We start from the raw sequence: 23,952 nt of genomic DNA on the forward strand, positions 1-23,952 counted from the left end.
GGGGGACAACGAAGCCCCTTAACACTTGTTGCATATTTATTTTTTTTCTTCCATTTCTTGTTTTTTTATTGATGTTCGTTATCTTCTTCTTCTTCTTACTGATCTTTTTGGCAAAATCAGTGTTTTCTGATGACCTCCAGTGATCATCAATGGTGGTTTTGCATTGAAGGTTGTTGTTCTCAACTTGTCTCGACCGAGCCAACTAATTCAATATCCAAGAAACCAAACCCGCTTAAACCAAACACTCTCACAGTCGGACACAAGCCAAGAATTAACATCATCGGTTTTGGTCGGATGAGCCATTTTGGGCCCGAAACCAACCAAACCAACCAATTGCATAGTCCTATTAATTGATGGAAATATTATCCTTCCTTTTCTTACACACTAGTAATTAACCCGTGCATGCGCATGGGTTTCTCTGCTATGCTTCATTATATTTCATTTTTTTGTTTTAGTAGTGAAATTATGAATAGATTAAGAAGTAAAAAAAAATTTGAATGTTAGAAAAATTACAATTTGAGATAAATTAGTAATAGAAATTAATAATACAAAGTAGGATAGACCTTAGTTGGGTTGTATTAAAGTTTTAATGGATGTAGGAATGACAATAATTTGAACATAAATATGTAATTTAAATATAGTTATTATTATACTTCATTGTTTATAACTTTATAATATATAATCAAAATTGCAGTGAAGTATGGTAGGAGTTGCATAACTTAATCATAAAAACATCAACCAAGACATTGGTGATAGTTGGTGTTAAACTTTAGCTCAATAGACACAATCAACAGTAAAGAAAATTCGTTAAAGTCATGAAACAGGTCTTGAGAATAATACAGAATAGTATTATTGATGTATAGTATACGTATTTATATTTTTAAACCTTAGTGGTAGTAAAAGAAAACTATTTGAAGTATGCAATGATTGTTTTCCATATGCACTGATAACCTGCAATTTATTGGTAGTAAAAGAACACCAAAATGGCCCGCATTATGCATTATAATTCTTGTAGTATCCTAATCAACCAATTAATTATATTAATCATCTTTGTTGTTGGCCAAAGAAAACTCACTTCCTAGATAATCACATAAGCACTAAAAACAATTTTTATAAATTTAGAGAAGAAACTAACATTCAAAATTCAAAAACCCTTTTAGGAACAATTTTATATTAAATGATTCTAAACTTATACATTAGAAAACATCACATGAAAAATTAATGGCAAAATCAAATCGTTTACTTGAAAAAAGGAACCACTTTTGTATATCTAATTTTCAAAAGCATGGGATCCATCTACACTAGTTGCCTACACACAAATAGAAGATTGCAACAAAATAAAATAATAATTTGTTTTTTTTTTGGAAGGCAAATCAAATAATAATTTGGTAGACTAAAAAGAAAAGAAATTGGAAAGAAGAAGAAGAACTCTCTTAGCCTAATATATTTATGTTAAACAAAGTCTATTGAGAAAAAAATGCAAAAAATAGAACATAACTTGTTACTAAAAATCAGTGAACACAAAAACCCTCATTCGTCATCAAACAAACCCGCACCGCACCCGTAGTTGCTATTGAACCCCATCTATTCTTGTAACTGAGAAACAAGAAGATTGCAAGTGTATGGTAAACAAAGAAATAAATCGAAAGAGGAGATTACTCATCTCATTATGATAGCCAAACTGCAATCCCATGTTCAAGCCCAACCAAGTTGAGATTTTTTTGGGAAATGAAGAAAAAGAAGAAATTTCAACAAAGAAGCTTTAAAGGAAACAAAACAAAAGGAAAAAAGCAGGGTTCAGTTTGATAAAAAAAAGAGAAATCTAAGAAAAATAAGGGAAGTAGAAATTTGAGAACTAAACTAAGAAAGGAAACATGAAAAATTAAGATTTTTATCACCTTAAACATTGCATAGTTGAACCAAATGTTAACCCACCATACAACAACACCATATATCATATCAAAAGAAATAACAAAATAAGTGAAGATAAGTTCAATTTTTTTAAAAAAACTTACCGAAAGCACACAATTCTAATTTCTACAAGGAGAAGATGAGAATACTTCAATAATATGGGAAATAGATGATGGAAACCGCATAGCCATGAAAAGAAAACTTTCCTCTTTGCTGCAGTAGCATTCCATAAAAAATGTTGGGCAAAAAAGTGGAATTTATAATGATCAATCAATTGAAAGCAATTACCTCATTTCTTAGCTTGAAAGCAATAAAATTGGTTGTTCTAGATCTAAAAAAATATAATTAAAATCATAAAAGTAAAAGAAAATGATATAATTGATCAGTGAGATGATGATTCATCTTTCTCCTGATCTCATAGTCATTTTTTTTCTTATAGTAGCAAACAATAATATTTGGTTGTTCTAGATCTAAAAAAACATAACTAAAATCATAAAATTAAAAGAAATTGGCATAATTCATCCGTCAGATCATGATTCATCTTTCTCCTCCGTCATTTTTTCTCTTACAATAACAATTGGCATACACTCATAATGAGACATAAAGATGACAAAAACATAATGCATATACAATAATCATTCTTGGCTGATTAAAAAAAATACAATAATCATTCTTTTCTCATTGAATCCACTCAGCACTTAATCACAACAAACACATACACTGCACAAAGGCAACTCACATACACAACACTCACTTATTCTCCTTGTATTAATACACACAACCTCACTTATAGCCTTTTCTAAAAATCACTCATAGAACATAGCATAATTCTCCATCGTTTCACAATGATTCTCTTGATCTCTAAATCTGATAACTATTTATGAGCTAGTCAATTCTTGTTTGAATACTATTTATATTCCCTCTCTCAAGTAAATGTCTTCAAGTAGTTCCTTTTTTCCTTGTCCCAAAAGGAGTAAAGTTAATAAAGTAACTTGAAATAGGAATAACTTAATCTTGTATCAATAACAAAGGAATACCTTAATCACATACCAGTAACAATGTTTTAATAAAGAAAGTAATTAGATTGAAAAAAGGCTCAACTAGCTTATGGTTTGATTTCTTATATCAGAATATAAATACATATGTTATGATAAAAAAAAAAAAATAACATTGGAAGCACAACATCAATTTCTTATATCAGAATATAAATATATATGTTACGATGAGGAAAACATAACATTGGAAGCACAACATCAAAAAATACAAAGGAAAATAGATAATTAAAACAAACAAAAAATTACACAAGCACAAGACACATCCACAAAAAGAAGAAAACAGAGCTCCAAGATGTGTTTTTATCCTTCGAAATTTATTTAAAGATAAAAAACTATTTCAATTCTTATTTTTCATACATCCCAACAAAAAAGAAGAAGGAAAAAAAAAAAACAGAGAAAGGGATCGAGAAGCTCACTTGCATGACATAGGAGGATCTTTCTACAAATCTTTGAGCTCCTTTAAGATGTGTTTCGAAGCCATACTTAAGCTTCAAAGAAAAAACAAAATAACTAAGAAATAAAACACAAATAACAAAGTCCAAAAAATAAACCTTTTTGTAACATTAAAGGTTATAAGCAACAAATTGCTATTACTAGAAACCGATTAACAAAATAAAACCTAAAAAATTTTACATTGAAAAGGTATTGACAAAAGGATCACCAATCGAAATGGGTAGATTTAACCCTATTTTGGACAATTATCTAAAAATTAAGAAGACTAACAATATAATTTGAATAGCCTAAAGAATGAATAGATAGAAAGTAAATTTAGGAAGATCTTAAAAAGTTTTTAAAAAAAAGTGTAACCGACACGTTAGCGTCTCATGCCGAAAATATTTACCAATTTCATTAAAGATTAATATTTTTTAGAAATTAATCACTTTTAATAAAATTCTTGATCATATTTTTTATTCACAAAACTTAAATTTAAAGATTTATTTAAGAGATTTAACTCTAAACCAATGACATGTAGATTTGTAATTGCTCAATTTATAAAGAAATGTAATTGCTCAATTTATAAAGAAAAGAAGAGAAAAATGTGAATTATATAATAAAAATACTAAATCACTATAGTTTTTTTTATAAAGGTATTCATGTCATATTATATATATATTCTTTTACCTTTTTACAACAACAAAACAAAAAGAACGGAAAATTTTAACTTTTTGCTACCGAATAATTTACCTAATTATTTAACTTTCTACTCGTTTTCTTTTGTGTTTCTTTTTTTCATTTCTCTTTCTGTTTTTTTTTTAAAGAACTCTCTCGCTCAAATATAAGTGACTCGAAAAAAATTAAAGAATTTAATGACAAGAAAAGTAAAACATATTTTTAAAAGTGTAAAATTATAAGAAAATATAATTTACCCAAAAGTTATTTAATGAGAGCAATTATAAATTGCATTCAATAATAAAAGTAAAAAATAAATCTCAGTGAGCATTTTGTTTTTTTATAAATAAATAAATAAATGCATTATTAAAAGTATCTTTTGAATGTAAAAAAAAAAAACATTACACCTATAATATTTGTTTCCTTATTTTTTTTTTCCAGTGACTTTTGATCACAATTATTTTCCCGCAAATTATAACATCCAAAAGATCACATATTCACACACTAATAAGTGTCTGGTTGCTTCGACTCAAAAATTGGGTCCTATTCTAGTAGAAAAATTAAGAAAACAAAAGAAAACCACACCTAACATAACATCATTAACATTAACACTACGCATACAGCAGAGACAGAAACCAAGGACTTGCTTTTGCTTTAGCCTAACCAAAAAAGGAAAAAATAAATAATTTGTACACACTATCTTTAGTAATAGAAGCAAGGGAAAGGGAAAGGTGGAAATGAATCGGAATATGAGGATTTGACTAAGTATATTTATGTGACACTGATTCTTTTTGTGATATAAATTGCTTCATTCATATTCCTCTGATTTTTAAGACTTCAGATTTTCAACAGTGCCAGAAAGGTCGCATTCCCCTTGTACCCTCGTCGACAAAGTTGATTTTTTTTACTGTGATTGAGTTGGAGAAACCAACAAAATGGGGGTTCAGGAAGATCCACTTGTTTCTGTGGCCACTATCAGAAGCATAGTAAAGGGCAAGTTTGAGTCTTCATGGATGTTTATCGCTATGTGCTGCTAGAAAATTCGGTTTTTGGCTTCTGGGTATTTGGTTGAAACCTTTCTTATGTGCTGAGTAAAGGTTAAAGGGGGCAAAGATTGGATCTTTTCTACTTGAGGGTGGTGAGTGGGGAACTGAAAGTGTGAGTTTGTAGTGTTCTTTTGCAGAAATCTGAGTGAATGGAGCCTCCTACGGGGTTTTGTGCTTCTTTGTTGAGTTTCATCCGGTTTCTTCCTTTTTTCATTGGGCTTCTGCTTCTTGGCACCATCAAAGGTAAATGGCAATGGATCTGTTCTGTGTTCTTTTCGATTTTGTTGTTTTGGTTGTGAGTTTCTTAGTATGCTTTAATTTAACATCACGGAGGCAATTTCTAGGTTGTTATTTCAGGAAATGAAATACTAATGGACCACCTTTGCATATACTTTTTTTGCTATTTATAATTTTGTTAAATATTCAGTGATTTTGAAGTTGAACATCATGGAGGCAATTTCTAGGCTGTTATTTTAGGAAATGAAATACTAATGGACCACCTTTGCATATACTTTTTTGGCTATTTATATTTTGTCAAATATTCAGTGATTTTGATGTAAAATTTATTGAACTTTCTTTTCCTAAACCAATGGTGTGATCGGGTGCAGCCTGGTGTGGGGTTTTACACATGTTCCCTTGTGACCTATGTTTGTTGACAAATTATTCGTTTTTATTAAATTAATTGCTGTCAAGCACGCCTTGAATCATGCTTCAAGTGTCTTATTGGGGGAAATAATTGGATTTTGTATGTTTTGTTACTGATTAATTTTATGGATTTGTTTATAAGCGCAGCTGCAGAAGATTTAATATCATAGGAAAACAGAATTTTGAAAGTTGGAAGTAAAAAGGAATAAATTTGAATGACACCCAACTATATAATAGTTTAAGGTCAACTTGGACTTATTTCTAGGCAAAACCAACTAACCAAGGAATTTAAACAGTTTGTGTACTTGTTTCATTTTCCAGTTTCCACTATGGAATATATAATAGCTCTTGTATGTCATGCTTTACTATACTAGAGAAGAATTAAGGGTAGGGTTTTATGTGAGGAGTATGATTGTAAACCTTACTGCAAAGAATCTTTGGTGGGAGCCTATGAGATGGGTTAATAGAGTGGGTCCTTTCCCCATTGACCCAAAGAATCACTTTCTGCAATTCTCTCAGTGGAATAGGCCAAGTTGTACAGTCAAGAGATGGGAATTTCTCTGGATAGCCCTATCCTTGTCCATTTGGCATCACAGAAATGGCATGGTTTTCAATAATCAGCCTTTCAATCCAGAAAAGGTCATGGACGAGGCATTATTCCACACCTGGTCCTGGCTTAAGTGTGTGGAGAAGGGATTTCAATTGCATTTTAATTTCTGGTCAACTAATCTGAAGGATGCATTTTCTTAAAGGGGATGGGTTTGCTTTGTATTATGTCCTATCTACTGATTCTTCCTAGTGGGGTTTAGGCTTTTTATGCCTTGTATTCATAACTGTATTTTCAGTACACCTAGTACTGAACTTCATATATAATATATTGATTTTTGCTGTGCAAAAAAAAAATGATTGTAAACCTTACTTACCACTGCTCAAACTGCCAATCACTTCAGGTATCCTTTTCTGCCCTTTGATATGCTTAATAATTGCAACTGGGAACACTGCTATCATACTTGGACTTTGGATAGTGCATTCTGTTTGGACATATTACTGCGTTGTAAGGTGCTTTCCTTGACTGCCACTCATGCAAGTTTTTGCTTACTGTTCTATCCATGTGCTATGAAATTGTGATTACTTTCTCATAGTGATTTCCCTAACGGACAGAGCTAAACAATTTGGGCCTATTCTGAAGCTTGTTATTGGCCTATGTGTACTACCAGTGCTGTTGGTTGTGTATCCGATTGTTGGTATTCTTGGAAGTATTGTTGGTGGAGCAGCCTATGGATTTCTTTCACCCATATTTGCTACTTTAGAAGCTGTAGAGGAAGGAAAAGATGTCAAATTTTACCACTGTTTCATTGTATGTGTACTATGTTTCATTTTGTGTTCTTAAAATGCTTGTTATATCTGTTTTACTGTTGTTATTAATTACAGAAACTTTATATTAAATCATCAGGATGGTACATGGAGCACTGTTGAAAAGAGCTGCATGGTTGTCAGGGATGTAAAAGATGTTTGTTTCCATTCATACTTCTCGGTTATGGATGACCTGCGACAAAAAGGACCTCCAGATGCAAAATACTATGAGATCAGGTTTGCTCATTGTATGCCTCACTATTTTGTTTATTTTTGTGTTGTGTCTTTAAAGTGAGGGCAAGCATTGGTGCAACAGTAAGGTTTTGTCTTCTGACCTGGAGTCCACTGGTTGAAAACCTGGAAACAGTCTCTATACTTTCCAGGGGTAAGGCTGCATACACCTACTCTCCCTTGACCCTTCTCAGTTGGAGCCTTGTGTGGGCCACTCTTATGTGTTTAAGGCATTTCTCGGGGTTTTTTTGTATTTGTATCCAGATCCAAATTTTATGTTCATAAAGATCTGTTTGATTGAAAGTGTCACTTAATAGTAATGCCAAATTGTCAATCATGTCTATCAGGAGTTAATAGTTGTTAAGTTTTTTCTTTTGGTTCAGGGCTCCATTTTTTTCCCATTTTTGAAGAGAGATTGTGTTTGTAGGTCACACTTTTACACTTTAAAGCTTTTTAAATTTTAAAGTTTAAACCTTAGTTGTGTAGACAATATGTTATCAACTTGAATACTAGTTATTTTATTTTTACTTTGAAATTAAAGGAGCTGCGAATTGTGAATGTTAAATTGAAACAAAATAAAAAATATCAATTTTCCTTCAATTTGAGAAGACAGAATGGTTTCACAAACTATAGGTCTGTTGGACTTCCTGTAGATTGCTATCTTTTGAAAACTTAACTACTGAAATCAGAGGTAACATCTCTACTGTATTTCATACTTACTAAACTGTGTTGGTCAGGTTATTTAAATCTTCTATCATTTGCATGTGGAAGTTATTAGCAAGCTTGATTATATCATTTGAAAATTTTGACAGAAGACATTGGTCTTGGATAGAATCTTAAAGAATGACAATTCTTTTTGTGGGATATCTTCTGGCTTTGGTGACATTTCAGTAAAAAGTAGAAACCAAAGTATAGAAACTTTAATAACCAAAGTGATTATCAGTTAATTGTTCTTTCAAAATTTTCTCTGGTTTTTGGTCAACCAATATATGGTGAACCAGATGTAACTAATTTGTTTAATTGTGTTCTTCTTTCTTATGTGTTTTGTGTGCTAGTTGTATCTTTAGTTTATGATAGATTTACATCACATAAGAATATTCAACTGTACTTTGAAAAAAAAAATAAGAATTGCTGTTTTTTGGGAACATAAAAGCACGACAAAATGTGACTATGAAAAGGAATTTTAGACAAACACCAGTCATAATGTGTCAAATATGATGTTGTCAGACAACTCAGACACGAGATTTGTGCTATGACTTATTTTGATTTTTTTTCTGCTTTAATGCAGGCTACTTTATATTCCTGGTGCTTTAATAGCTTCAGTTATTGGAATCATTGTCGATGTGCCAGTTATATCATTTGTTGCCCTATGCAAGGGTCCATACATGCTATTTAAGGGGTGGCATCGATTGTTTCATGACCTTATTGGCCGTGAAGGCCCTTTCCTGGAGACCATATGTGTACCTTTTGCGGGTCTTGCTATCCTTTTGTGGCCATTGGCTGTTGCTGGGGCAATTTTGGCATCCATGTTAGCAAGTTTCTTTCTTGGTGCCTATGCAGGCGTTGTTGCTTATCAGGTCAATCCTCATATCTTTTCACTCCCGAGTTGTACTATACTACTATCGTTATTATATCCAATCATGATATACTTGGGTTAGACAATTACAAATATATAGCAGTTTGGTGGTAGGCTTACTATTACTTGACTGCCCTATGATTTTCTAGACTGGTTGCTATTGAAAAGAAGGTCAATGCTAAATTGTGGAAGCAACACTGGGGATTTGGATGGCAAACTAACTTAGTTTCAACATTTATTGTTGGTTGTCATATCACAGCACCCAATTCCCAGTTCATATTAGGCTAATATGCCATGTATTTGGATGATTCATGTAAAAGGTGAAGGCCTATACTAAGTACTTGGTGTCCAACTGTACCCTAATACAAATATGAACCTTGAGCTGTTAAGGCTTTGCCATTTCAAGCATACATTGTTGATGGATAGGATCATAAATAGTGTATGATAGATAGAACTTGAAAATTGCATTTGAAACATTGTTCAACTAATAAAAATTAGCACTGCCATTTCTGCATGGTTAGTGGAAACAACAGCAGAATAACACAAGAACCTGAATCACAGTTCAACTTTTGTTCTGTCTACTGTTTGTTGGTCAGTGCACAGCACAAGCAGTTGCAGATGTTGTTTGGTAAGCCATGATCAACATTATTACTTGGGAGAGAAGATGCAGGTTTACCATTTCCTAAGAGAGATGTGTAGTGGTATACATCTTGTAAAGGCCCAAAATTGTCCTTCATCACCATCCAGAAATGGTTTGGAGATGGAAAATGGGAAATCACAGAGAAATAGTTGATCGATATTCTTCTTAATGGTGGGTGAAGAGGGCTCAAGGAAGTTAAAGTTAATTTGCAGGAGACTAGCTGAGTCTATAAAGAAATAAGTTTTAAAGCGAGTTAACTAAATTTCTCTACCAAAAATCTTAAACTCTTCTCATACCTACCATCCTCAAGAAGTTGTGCACTACTTGTGTGCGTGGGCATTTGTGGTATTTTAAAGTTACTAGGGGCTGTTCTGTGTGTTACAGAGTAAGGCAAAATCAATTCAGCAATACAAAAAAGGAATGCATCAAGCAGGAAACAATTTAACGAAGCATAGACACCTGTCCACTTGATAGGCAATTTTATTGAAACTATAGATCACAAGAGAATTGCTGGCATTTTGTATTGAGAAGGCATGAAGGGTAATATTAAAATCTATTTTGCTTTCCTTTAACACTTGCCTGAGGAACATGTACCAAGCTTTATCTCCTGCTGGTCTTTAATACCAGCTCTATCTCGTGCTGGTCTTTTGCAGCCTTTTCCAATACTACATAGGTGTGCTGTGACGTTTACATTGGATTTTATTGGAGAACTTCCTAAAGTCTTAAGGATGGATACCATTTTGGTGGTAGTGGATCAACTTATAAAAGTATGTCATTTTTTTACCACATTGCAACCCACTTTCTGCTAAAGAGGTTGCTGACTTATTAAACAAGTTGCATGGATTCATGCAGTGGCGGATCCAGAAATTTTTTCTAGTGGGGGCAAATGTTTTTTTTTTTTTTTAAATATTTTCATAGAAGAAAAATATTACAAATTTTTACAAAATACACAATGTGTAGGGGAAAAAAAAATCTAAAATACCTATGTTTTACCAAATTATAATTACTCTTTACACATTTTCTTATTTTAAAAATATTGTATGTTTTTTTCATTGTCAATATTATAAAAAAATTGAAAAGGTAAAATGATAAAATTAATATCAATTTATTCTCTCTTTTATTTCTTATAACATCTTACATTCATTTAAAGAAAAAATATTTTATGGAGACAACTAATTTTTTATGGCCACAAAAAATAAATGTTATTATATATATCCATGTAAAAAAAAATCTTGTGGGGGCAATTGCCCCCACACCCAACAATGTGGATCCGCCACTGGCTTCATGGATTTCTTTCCACCATAGTTTCAGAAAGATGTCACACTTTTATTAGACAATTTTGGACTGAACTATTTAAACAGGCAGGAACCAATCTAAATTTCAGCTCTGCCTATCATTCACTGTTGGATGTACAATTGGACATACAGAAATTGTCAATGTATCTGAGATGCTTTACAGGTTCTAAACCTAATCAGTGTCCCTGCTGGCTTAGTCAGTTGTGTTGAGTTCTAGTACAATGCTAACCACCACATTTCTGCTAAATTTCTACTTTTAGGACCTTATATGGAAGAGACCCTCCAATATTGCTCGAATATACAGAAGATTTATCAATAGTAGAAACTAACCAGTTGGTGGCTAAAAGGAATGTAGTGTTAGATGAGCTCAAATCATATTTGGTCCTGGCTCATAAAAAAATGAAGCAGTACACTGATTCAGATAGAAGGGATGTGAGGTGCCTGGAGACTTAGTCTACTTAAAGGTTTAGTCGTATATAAAATCAGGAGTTTGGCTAATAATAATGAGAAGCTAAATCCAAGATTTTACCTTCTTTTAGAGGTGGTGATACTGGTGATTGAGGATAGAGCAGGTTGCTTGTAGGCTGAAACTTCTAGAATGCAGTCATGCTGATTTGTCTTCCATTTTTCATTTTAAAGTAGTAGCTAGAATTGTCAGAGCGTCAACCACTAGCATCTGCACTTTCAGGGAAGTGGGAGCTAAAAGTACATCTTGCAATGTGCTGCAGATGAAACAGGACATGATGGTAAACAGGGGGTGCTCAATCAGTGCAAGATCATGGGACAATATCTTTGAATTTCACCTTGAGGGCATGGTGAAAGTGTTGGCAGAGATTGATAGACACCCATTGCTCACGTATAGCACTAGGAAGAAGAAACATGTGAGCAAGGAGAGGTAGAGTGAGAAAAGATGTTGTATATTTGTAGTAACAGAATGCTTTTAAATGGCAAGGAAGAGGGAGAGATAAAAGGGGAGTTTGTTATGGATTAGTGGGCTGAATGTAGTGGGAAGGCTAAGAGGTTGGTATCTGTAAGTGTGTACTAACTTAGTCCTCTTGACTGATTTGGGTGGTATAGAAATTGCATCTAGTTGATCTGTCAGGCTTTTCCATTTTCTGATTATAATATCCTTTAGTATTGATATTCTTCTGTTGTTTTATTAACCTATAACAGTGGAAGGTGACTCCTGTGTGATTGTGCGAATAAAATAAAATCTGTTTCCTGTCCACACCTGGCTGCTGGTTTCCTAACTATCTCACTGTTTATTTGTTCTTTTAAATGCAGGAGTCTTCCTTCTTGTTTGGCCTTTCATACGTTATTGCAGCTTCGGCCATTTATGATGAATACAGCAATGATATTCTTGACATGCCGGAAGGATCCTGCTTCCCTAGGTTTTTTTTTCTGCTCCAATGTATTTATCACTGTGACTTGCAATTAAGGCTTTTATATTATGTTCTTATGCATTTGATATCTGAATTCTAATAGGCCCCAGTTTCGAAAAGATGTTGATGCATCGCAAAGAACTTCTAATTCAAATTCCGTTTCAAGACCCAGCTCCTTCCGAAAGGCTCCTTCTCGCACATCTTCAATGAAGAACAACAATATTGCTGAGTTGAAATCATTTGAGGTATTCTTTGTGGTATTTTGTGTTGAACAACAAGACTCAAAATATCACCTTTATCTTCCTTGGATGTTCCTGTTTTTGCGGCTTTGACGGTCTATAGTAAATAAATATTGTTCATGAATTGTGTAGCTGTTGGATGCCTTATTCAAGGAATGTTTCCATGTTGGAGAAAAAATGGTTTCTGAAGGTATAATTACAAGAGAAGACATAGAAGAAGCCAAATCTGGTAATGGGAGTAGAGTCATTAGTATTGGTTTGCCAGCATATTGCTTAGTCCAGGGACTCTTGCGCTCTGCAAAATTAAATTCCGTTGGTATAATGATTAGTAAGTGGAACCCTTCAACTTTTCTCTTTTTGAGATTATTTTCTTTTAACCATTTTGAAGCAACCATTTTGATCACTTCCTCAATGTAGGTGATGAAACTGAACTAACTATCACAAACAGACCAAGGGAGACATTTTTTGACTGGTTCGTTAATCCCCTTTTGATCATTAAGGAGCAAATCAAAGCTGAAAATCTTTCTGCCTCAGAAGAGGACTACCTCTGCAAATTAGTTCTCTTGGGTGGTGATGCAGAGAGACTGAAAAAGTCTAGCGTTGGCCCTGCACCTGAATCGGACGTCAAACGTGCAGAACTGGAGGCATTGGCCAGAAGGTACTGAATAGACCAAAACTTGCTTGGTGTGTTTATTTGGGCAAGCACTTTTAAACTTGATTTTGACTTGAAATTGTTTATGATCGGAAAAAACAAGTTTGTAGTAGCACTCAAAGCTAGTTCAAAGGAGAAAAAAAATTAAGGAAATACAATGAATCACACTTTTTACATATGCTAAAATCAAATTTATGAACCTCAACTTTTTCAAATACTACCCCCCCCATCCAACTTTAACCTAAACACCTATAAACTTTTAAGGGCTTTTATTGTAACTTAGGAATCAAGTACTTATCTCATGAAAAACACTCATGCTAGAAGCTAATTAATCCAAAATGGGTTAGTATACCTAATGCAAAATTTACATTCACTTTTTTGTCTTTTTTTTTTTTCCCGAACATGCTTTCACTTCAAATGGGTTAGTATACCTAATGCAAAATTTGCATGTTAAGGTTTTCTGTCTCATTTTGTTTCCATTTGTATACAGACTGCAAGGAATCACCAAATCCATGTCAAGGTTCCCAACCTTCAAGCGACGCTTCAACGATCTTGTAAGATCGTTATCTGATGATCTGAAGGAGAAAAGTGGAGGTCCAATAATGACCAGATCAAAGAGTGCCTTTGCTCGGTTGATTAGTTTAAAATCATTCAAGGGGACAAGAGCTAACGGATCTGCTCAAGGGTCACAACATGTTGCAAGAGACTTAGAAAATTCATGATGAGAATACCATGTAATTGACAAATCTTATGTCATAGGTTTATTTTCCAGTCCATTTTGGATAGAAAATTGAAGTGTAATTGACAATAATAGTAAGAGTTTAATTTCAATGTATTATCAGTGTAAATTTTTTGTACTGTTAACCAATTAGAAATTATAATTGGTACGACATTTATTGTAAAAATAAAATAAAATAAAAAAATATCATACAATTTGATTAGATGAGAGCGAAAAAAAAATATATCCTGTTGATGCCCAGACTATTTTCTCTAACTATAATATCTGACCTAGTTTACGATGAGCACATTTTAGCAAAATGCTGCCATAAAAAAGATTTCAGTTGGAGACCGCATAACATTGTAGTCATGTCTTGCTGTACTTCTCACGAGATCAATGAGTCCATTGGGAAAACTACCTAGAATTGAACATTCTCCCCCCAAGCATGTTCAAGCTTTTTCACATCGATATCAAGGAGATTCAGTGTTGCTTCATTTACAGTTTCACGTGATTTTTAAGTGCAACAAAGGAATCACCATAAAGTACTAATTTAATAAAAATAATAATTTTCGATGTATGGTAAAAAAGCTGCATTCAATTTTCCAAATTCAATATAAAAAAAAATGGAGGATTGATGGTATCAATATCTATATTTTATTATATTATTTGAGAAAATAATAAGTTTTAAAAAGTAATGAACTATATATTATAAATATTAAATATCAAGAAACCGTTTTGATAAACAACTTGATTAAGGTATTATTGAATAAATACTTATTATATAAGTAATTATGTATAGATTGATTTTATAATCGAGGGAGAAATAAAGTTAAATTGATTTTATATAAATTGTTAGTTGTTTTCAGAAGTTATCGTAGAGAACCTATTAAAATAAGTTAAATACAACTTATAAATATATCATAAACTATTTTCATAAGCTCTATGATGATCAATTTTTCCTTCTGCGTAGTGATGTGGATACGGGAACTGGAATTAACTGATACTCCTTCATATTTTGAGTTGTGCTTTTTATGGATTCAATACTATGGACTTAATACTGTAGGTCATGTCTAACTGTGAATGAGCACATTTGAGCTAACAATTCTGTCAAATAAGGTGTGTAAAACTTCTGAGCAAACAGGTGTGAAAAATTACACTGCCAATAAATGTTTCATTAACATGAAAGAAAAACATAAAAGCACCAATTGGAAAAACTGGCAAAGATTAATATGATACTAAAAACAATAATTGAACAAAGTGACATAAAAGATTGCTAAATGTAATCTTTAAATCAGTTGCAAAAACTAAATATGTAAAGGATTTAATTATTATCCTCTGATTAACAAATTTAAAAAGAAGCAAGACAAACATCATGTCATCACTTTTAAACAGTTGTTTTGACTTTAAATCTCAATAAGAGAAAACACACATTGAAACACAAAAAATTCTCAAGAGGAACAAACTTCTATGTCCTCCCAAATATTTGAGTAGAATTTGAGCCATAATCTAAAAAAGTTCCGCAAAAAAGGGTTGCATCTCTATTTTGCTAACAGTAGTGGAAGAAAACATGACTGTGATTCTTTTACCTTCTTGGCCTACGGATACAAAAAATCTCAAGCTATGACAGCAGAATGTACAGAGGTTACATAATATTTGACTATGGTAATTTAAATGTACTATAAATTCTTTATGGATTTTCTTGTGTCTGTGAGTGATAAATTTCACTTCTATCAAACGGTTGACTTCTTTTGGGAACACCAGCTAAGTTGTAGAATTCATTCAATGTTTTTCTAATTTGCACTTTCTTCTTTTTATCAGCAGGGCGAGGTCCTAAAAGACCTAATTCAATGGTTGCACCATTAGCCTGTGAGGATTGGACAACTGCATCGTAAGCTTTTGAAGAGAGGGTAAGGCCTTCGTTTTTAGCTCTCGTGTATAATTGATATGCCAGCCTTGGCTTTCCATCATTTGCAAGGGCCTCAATCAGCATTTCATAAGTTATCTCATTGGGAGAGATGTTCTGAACTTTCATTCGGTGAAACCATTCGTACGCTGCACTGCTCATACCATTACGTGCACAGCCAGTGATTATTGCATTGTATGTCACCACTGTTACCTCAATTCCTAATGTTACCATCTCCTGAATGATGGCATCAACCCTATTAAAATTTCCTTGGGCAGTATAAATCGAAGCCATAATTGTGTAGGCATATGCATTTGGTTCAACCCCAACCTTGACCATATGGTTCCACACACGGAGAGCATCATCATAGAGTTTTCCCTTTTCAAGAGCACTCAATAAAGCCCCATATGATATTATAGTGGGCTTTTCACCATTTTCCACCATTCTCTTGAATATTTGCACCGCTGCAGTAGTTTCTGAAGCCTTAGAACAGGCCAGAAGAACTGCATTCCATTCCCTACTTCCAGGTTTCAGGCCTTTATCCTCCATCTTGTTCAACAACTTAACACCCCATCTCCAAATTCCCTTCCTCTTGGCTGCACTGAGAAGAAAATTGAAGTGAGAGACTATCAGTTCATATGATAAGTTATTTGGTTTTGGCCCTTTGTCCAATAAATCTTCATATATCTCCAAAGCTGCCCACCATTTCTTTGCTTTTCCCATCAACCAAATTGCATGGTTGCAGACAGACAAGCTGATCTTATCATACCTTCCTCTTATCCGGGTGTACAGCTCTTTCACAACAATGTAGTGATCTTCACGGGTACAAGCCCATGCAAGCCGCTCAAGATCAACCTGCGGTAGTGGAATCCTAGCATTATCCATATCAAAAAGAAACTTCAACACGTTGTTGCTCAAGTTATCACGACTAACAAGCCAACAGCGCATTACTTGATAACAAACACGGATCGTGAACTTCTCTATCTTCATGAATTCTTTCTCCCAATCTTCTCCATCATCATCTTTTCCTATTTCACCTTGATGGTATTTTTCCCTAAACTCAACAAAGAAATTTAGAGCTCCATTGCCATCTTCCATCCTCCGATATGCCAACAAGGCTTGTGAATAGGATACAGGGGATGGAGTAAGGCCATTCCTACGGATCTCCTCAAGCATATTGAGAGCTTTGTCACACTCTCCTTTCTCAATGTAAATTGCCATCAAGGTGTTATATGTCACAACATTATAGGCAATTCCATCTTCAGCCATTTCATTAAGAATAGCTTCCATTTCTGCAAATTGACCAGATTGTTTGACTACACCTAATAGACCATTATATGTGAAAAGGTTGGGGCCATAAGAGCCATTGGTTTCTATCTTCCTCTTCTTCATCCAGTTGAAAAGAATCAATGCAGAATCCATTTTCTTCTCTTTACTAAAACCACTGATTATCGTCGAAAACACCTGCAGGGGCAAGTCCCCCTTGTCCTTAAGAATCTCCTCCACGTCCTCCACTGTCTTCACGGTCTGCAATCTCAGGGCAAGTGCTCTCACATCAACCTTACCATCACACTCTTCGTCAGCACCTTCCTTGCTATTGTCATCACCATGCATTTTTACTTCACAGTCACTCTCCTGAACTTGATCCAATTTCAAAGACATTACACCCTCCAAGTCACTGTTAACCGATGCATCATTAGAATCAGTCTGCTCCTCAACCAATTCACTCCCACCACTTTCCTTGCTATTGTCATCACCACGCATTTTTCCTTCATGGTCACTGTCCTTAACATGATCCAAATTCAAAGAGTTTACACACTTCGACTCACTGTTAACCGATGAATCATCAGAATCAATATTCTCCTCAACCAATTCACTCCCAACGCCTTCCTCATCCAGTGCCCACCCCAAGGGTGGAGCTAAGTCTCCAACATGACTCTTGTGTGGCTTGAAAATGATACCAAATTTGGGTTTAGAGAATCCCAACAAAATCCCACATCTCAAATCCAACTTTGCATGTCCAGAAAAGACCACAGTCCCATACCCTCTTGAACATTGAGAAACACTAACTTTTGAACTATGAGAAACAGAAAAAATAATACCCTGTTTCACCCTCCTTCTCCTATTCAGATCAGTAACACCAGAAGGGCCTATTTCAAAGCAAGGAACCACCAAGTGGTTGACTTTGAAGGGCCAAGTGCTAATCATTTCTCATAAATTTGAAGCCAAAGAGGAAAACCCACTTTCAAATAATTAGTCACAGGAATAATTGAGGAAGCAGCATAAGATGGGTTCTAAGTTCTTACCTTCTTCCACTGAGGCTCGTTCGAATCAGTTGAAGAATGGTGACTAAGGGCAAGGTCGCTTTGTCACAGCCATTCGTTTGCAGAGAATCAAATGGATAAACTGAGTATAAAAATAAAAGTTAGTAAAATTATATAAACAGATCACAGTAGTTACAGAGTCAACCGAAAAGAGTAGAGTATTATATTAACCATTTTTTTAATTATCGTTAAGTTAATTTATCAAAAGAATTATTATTCAGTTTTAAAATTTTAAAACATCATTATATTCATTTTCCTAAATTAATTTTGTTTCTCTTTAATTTTTAATCCATCATTTTAATTTTTTTTAAACTTTTTCATGATTTTAGTCCTCGCATTTTAAAAAATATTTATTCAATCCTTAATTTTTGCATAGGTTTATTTTTTATATTTTAATTAACTAAATTATTTTGTTAGATTTAGTTTTCATTAAATATATCCAAAATTGATAACAGGATCCAAATAATGAATCAAAATTGATGAAAAAGTTAAAAATATAACCAAGGACAATCATGATAAAATCCTTATTGACATCATAGTCATGACATTGAGAATAGAGAATTTAAGGGGATGTTTAGTTTGATTGTTTTCTGTTTTTATTTTCACTGGAAATAGAAAATGGTGATGAAAATTTGTTTGGTTGGATTTCAATTTTCATTTTCAGTGAAAATATTTTTCCAAACGAACCAAAAACTGAAAACAATAAAATTTCGTTTTCGGTTAACCCGGAACCTTATTTTGGGTAAAATGAAAAAGTGGTGGCATGGAATGTATTTTTAAGCAAATCTAAAAATATATTTCCTTTTGAAAATGCATTTTCAGTGTTTTTATTTCTTGAAAGCAGAAAACAAGAAATCAAACCAAATATGTTTTTAGAATTCTAATCTTTTGAAAATAAAAACAGTTTTCAAAAAATGAGAACAGAAAATGAAAATACAAACCAACCACACTCTAAAATATTTATTTTTCTATTTTTGTTTGGTTGGACTCAAACCTTTTCTTATAAGTTGAGCTTAGACCTTAATTATACCTTAACTTTCAAAATAGGGTTTTGGAAACATTGTGTATTGGCGGCTTAGGGAGTGAAGTAGATGTTTTTATTGTCCTTATTTTAGTTTCTACGGCTACGCGTGAGTAGCTTCCTTGTTTTAGGATTGGGGCATAACCCTTGAACTGTATTGATGCAAATCTATTGTTTTGATGTTTTCTTAATTCTCTTTTTTAGTCTTCTCTTATTAATTTATTTATGCAAAACGCTTAACTACCATTTTCATAATAGGGAATTACCAAGTGAATCTTACTATTGAATCTATTAGAGAGGAACTCATGTTCTAAGTTACCACAGTAGACTTAATCATAAGAGGGTAAAACAAATTAGTAAAAAACATAAATAAATGGTCTAATTGAGCATAGCTACAAGAAAATAGAGACAAAAATTACCTTATATTAATTTGTCTTCAAAGAGAATTGACAAGAATATTGAAATAAGAATATTAGATTAATAAAAAGTCTTAATGTCTAACCCCAATTCTAGGAAGCCTACTAAATTTGAATTGATCCAATTTAATTATTGTAAAATCATTCTTAAATGTTTTTCTCTAAATTAATTCCATTTTAACTTTTCCTTTTGTTTAATTTAGTTTAAATTGTGATAATTACAAAGTTAACTACACAATTTCTGAGAATAGAACGATAATCTGTTACTAGAGCACATGCACTTTTGGTAGCATATCAAAGGACCTTCCTTCATTGATTTTGAATTTATAAGAATCATCTTGTGTACTCTTTTTTCTCTTTGTTTTTAGTCTTTACTCGCTCTCTTAAACCAATTTTAACCTAAAAAGAAAAAACTTTCAAGTAACTTTTGATTTATTTATTAATTTTTTTATTATAAACTACTTTTAAAATTGTTCTAAATTAACAAAAAGGTAAACTATGTTTTTGGTTCCTAAACTTTTTCGGATTTTCACTTTTAGTCCCTAAACAAAATTTTGATTAGTCTTAGTCCCTAATGTTTTAGTTTGTTTATGTTTTTAGTCCTTAATGTCAAGTGTGCTTTTAAATATGTAGCAGTTGAAGTGCGTGACATGTGTTAAACAATGATAACGATTGTTTTTTGGTGGTTCAAATCCTCTTGAAAATGTTTAATTTACTTGTTTATAAGTCATTAAACAATTTATGGCATGTCAGAAAATTGCTTCATATAACTCTTACATGCGAGTCTTCATCAATGCCCAAATCCGCCACATAAGAATTATCCAAGGCAAAAGCAAAGTTTCACAAAATAAGACAATCACAAACAACCCCTGGATAAATGATAAATCGGACTTTGATCACCTTTTTATGTATAATTCTAGGCCTATCACATGCATTTGTGATATAAATTGTTGGCAAAACTCACGATTTGTAGCTAGTTATGTTAGTTAGACAGATGATCAAGGGAGTGTTTTAAGGGAAAATGACTCAAAACAGGCAAAAGCTAAAGAATCAAGGCCATGATGAATTTTGTATGGAACAGACGATTTTGTATGCGAAGTCAAGATTTAGTATGATCATAGATTTTAACATGGTCGTGATGGTTTCATCATAGTTGAACATCGATTTGGTTTTGAACTTTTATCATAGTTGTGATGAACTAACCACAGTTGTGGTGAATTTGGTACGTGCATGGTAATTTTGTATGCGCCTAATCGGAGAGTTATCTTTAGGGAAATAGTGCAAGGATAAGATGGCTTGTCAAAGATAACTAATAAAGACTAATTGAGAAAAGATTGAAAACATAAGATCACTTGCTAGAATATTATAAATAGATATTGAAGGCCTCTTTTTCTTCAGTCTTTTATTCTTTTGTGATTTTGAGAGTTCTGAGAGGCAAGAGTAACGTGTGAGAGTCCTTAGCCACAGTAAAGCACGGAGATCAATTGGGAAGGTTCCTCGCCCGACTTTCAACCCTTTTAGTATGATTGTGTTTCTCTTATGGATTTCTAGTGTATCCATGACTACGAGTGGCTAGTCTTTCCAATTCAAGGATTATGATGCAATCGTGTCTTAAACCCTTTCTTAATTTTAATAAGATTCTTGATGTTACTCAATCAATTGATTTTATTCCTTACATTTTAACTCTTATTTGGAAAAAGTCATTCTAATATTTAATCAATTGCATAGTAATTATCATATATATGTTTGTAATTGGTAGATCTAAGAAGGAAATGTTTTACACCAAACAAAATTACCAAACTAGTTGGGTAATCTTTGATGATCAATTGGGAAATAGATTAATCACCCTCATCTTCAAACTTAATCTTTTGACTTAAATTAAATACGTTAAGGACCAATTAGGTTTTCTTTAAGGAAAAAAGCGCTACTAGACTACAACCAATGACTAGTAATTGATTTTTGGATGCCAACAATTGACAATTGAAAGAATCTTGTTATAATTAGTCAAAACAAATCTTTTCTTAATTACTTAGTTAATAAAATTGATTATTTGGGAACACAACTGATCTTTTGGATTTGATATCCAGGCTTAGGTCCTCTATTACTATTGCATAGGGTATTGGTGTGTAAAATAAGTACTCGCACGAGGGCAAGTGTACCTTACGCAATAGCATCATGGACTCAAAATTTCAGATATCATACCCTAGAAACCAGTTGCGTTACAAAAGATTCCAAATTACAAAAACTAAATATTTTTTTTGGGGGGGGGGGGAGGGTTATATCTTGTGTTAAAAGTGTTTCACCAATGGTAACACAGAAATATAAATTAAACTAAGCAATAGTTTCTAAGAAAGAGATGTACAATTGAAGACAAACCCAGATTATGAATTCGCATGTACCCATTTCCCTCTAATTCTAATTTTAATGAAGAACCTTATGTTAATAATTAATCGCCGATTGTATCTTAAATTAATCATCAGCCTATGGTTTGAAAATACTCTTCCCCCTAAATTTGAAAATTAAGAAAAAGGTCATTTACAACCAAAACCTAAGTTATTTATAAGCAAAGAGATCAATTTTGTCACGCAAGGCATGCTTAAGTATGCACGATGTCATGCTTAAAGTTTGGAGCACTGACCATTATGCACGCCTCATGCTGGGAGGGTTATGCATGAGTAAGCATGGCTCATGCTTAAGTATGCAAGGGGTCATGCTTAAAGTTTGGAGCACTGACCATTATGCACGCCTCATGCTGGGAGGGTTATGCATGAGTAAGCATGGCTCATGCTTAAGTATGCAAGGGGTCATGCTTAAAGTTTGCAGCGTTAACCAATATGCATGCCTCATGCTTGGAAGGTTGTTCATGAGTAAATATGACCCATGCTTAGCTAAGCACAGGGTTTTGCTTCTGTTAAACAAGTGGCCTCAATAACTTAAGAGGAGGGGTGAATTAAGTTTAAAAAATTTCCCCTAACAAGTTTTAATTCTCTTTTTAAAAGAAATATGCAGAAAAGAAGTAATAAACAATTTACTTGATGCTTCTTTAAATATGCAAAGTAAAATTAAATTGCAATAAAGTAAAAGAGTTTAGGGAAGAGAGGATTACAAACTCAATTTTATACTGGTTCGGTCACGTCCTGTGCCTACGTCCAGTCCTCAAGTAAACCACTTGAGATTTTCACTAACTTGTAAATCCCTTTACAACTTCTAAACCACCCAGGGATACCCTTCCCCTGTGTTCAGAAAACTTTACAAATCAAGAGACTCACTGCCTCTTGATTAACAATTGATTGCTTTGAAGTACAAAAGATTGTTTTTCTCTCTTTTAGAGAAGAATGATACAACTTGAAGAACTTATAAGAATCCTTAATGATTTTGCAAGGGTTTGGCAAAATATTTTCTTGTGAGAGGATAGGACAATGAATGTTTTGAAAAACTCTAAAGAATTTCGAATACAAGTCACATATTTATAGGCCTTTGGTGACCTTTCAAAAAACTTGTGAAGAGTTGTGACTTTTTAGAGTTATTTTCAAAGTTTCCTCACTGGTAATCGATTACAGGTCTGTGGTAATCAATTACACAATTAATTTTGAGGAGTCATGACTCTTCAGCTTGAATTTCAAAACTTTTCGTGACTGGTAATCGATTACACAATAGTGGTAATCGATTACACCTTTTAAAATTCAAATTCAAACTTTTCTGAGAGCTGCTAAACCATTTTTGCTTCTGTTAAACCATTTTATGAAAGTTGTTAAACCATTTTCACTTGAATTTGTGGAGCCAAATATGGAGCCAAAATTTCACTAATTATGATTAGTGAATTTCAGCTATGGTTTAGCCCACTAATCCAAGATCAAGTCCAAGATTCTCCATTAAGTATACTTAGGTGTCATGAGGCATGTAAAGCATGAAGGACATGCACAAAGTATGACTATATGATGTGGTAATGGGGTGTAGCAAGCAAATGCTCACCTCCCCCTTAGGCTGGTCGTAATTTTAATTTTAAATTTCTCTCCCAACACACATATCAAATAGTGCACTTAATGCATGTGAAATTACAAAACTACCCCTAATACAAAAACTAGTCTAGGTGCCCTAAAATACAAGGGTTGAAAAATCCTACATTACTAGGGTATCCTCCTTACACTGTGAAGCCCTAAATACAAGACCCAAAATAATGAAACCCTAATCTAATATGTACAAAGATAAGTGGGCTCATACTTAGCCCATGCGCTCAAAATTTACCCTAAGGCTTATGAGAACCCTAGAGCCTTCTCCTGCATCTTTGACCCAATCCTCTTGGAATCTCCTAGCCATGGCTTTGGTGATGGGTCCCCTCCTTGGGAGGATTGCATCATCCCCTCCCTCTTGAAGAGGATTTGTCCTTACATCTATAGACTACTCATCATCTAAATCAGCTACACCTACAAAAGGA

General features: G+C 33.4%; 2 protein-coding genes across 2 annotated transcripts; one reads left to right on the forward strand and one right to left on the reverse strand.

Annotated features, from left to right (window-relative positions):
- The first annotated feature begins 4,756 nt into the window (after window positions 1–4,756).
- Window positions 4,757–13,970, forward strand: LOC100814492 (uncharacterized membrane protein At3g27390). Its single transcript, XM_003553842.5, has 10 exons — window positions 4,757–5,365; window positions 6,718–6,826; window positions 6,929–7,124; window positions 7,221–7,357; window positions 8,640–8,928; window positions 12,147–12,253; window positions 12,348–12,489; window positions 12,616–12,811; window positions 12,901–13,141; window positions 13,626–13,970. The coding sequence occupies exons 1-10, from the start codon at window positions 5,272–5,274 to the stop codon at window positions 13,855–13,857; spliced, it is 1,743 nt and encodes a 580-aa protein (XP_003553890.1). The 5' UTR covers window positions 4,757–5,271; the 3' UTR covers window positions 13,858–13,970.
- Window positions 13,971–15,409: 1,439 nt separating this feature from the next.
- LOC100805229 (protein LOW PHOTOSYNTHETIC EFFICIENCY 1, chloroplastic) lies at window positions 15,410–18,210 on the reverse strand. The gene has a single exon (XM_026127126.2). The coding sequence runs from the start codon at window positions 17,962–17,964 to the stop codon at window positions 15,541–15,543; it is 2,424 nt and encodes an 807-aa protein (XP_025982911.2). The 5' UTR covers window positions 17,965–18,210; the 3' UTR covers window positions 15,410–15,540.
- Window positions 18,211–23,952: the final 5,742 nt, after the last annotated feature.

This window comes from Glycine max, chromosome 19, assembly GCF_000004515.6.
Source record: "Glycine max cultivar Williams 82 chromosome 19, Glycine_max_v4.0, whole genome shotgun sequence".
NCBI classification, from domain to species: domain Eukaryota; kingdom Viridiplantae; phylum Streptophyta; class Magnoliopsida; order Fabales; family Fabaceae; genus Glycine; species Glycine max.

Coding starts and splice junctions, on each gene's coding strand:
- LOC100814492 (XM_003553842.5), top strand. CDS start 5,272: ATGGAGCCTCCTACGGGGTTTTGTGCTTCTTTGTTGAGTTTCATCCGG. Junction 7,358..8,639: donor GCAAAATACTATGAGATCAG/GTTTGCTCATTG, acceptor GCTTTAATGCAG/GCTACTTTATATTCCTGGTG. Junction 12,490..12,615: donor CTGAGTTGAAATCATTTGAG/GTATTCTTTGTG, acceptor TGAATTGTGTAG/CTGTTGGATGCCTTATTCAA.
- LOC100805229 (XM_026127126.2), bottom strand. CDS start 17,964: ATGATTAGCACTTGGCCCTTCAAAGTCAACCACTTGGTGGTTCCTTGC.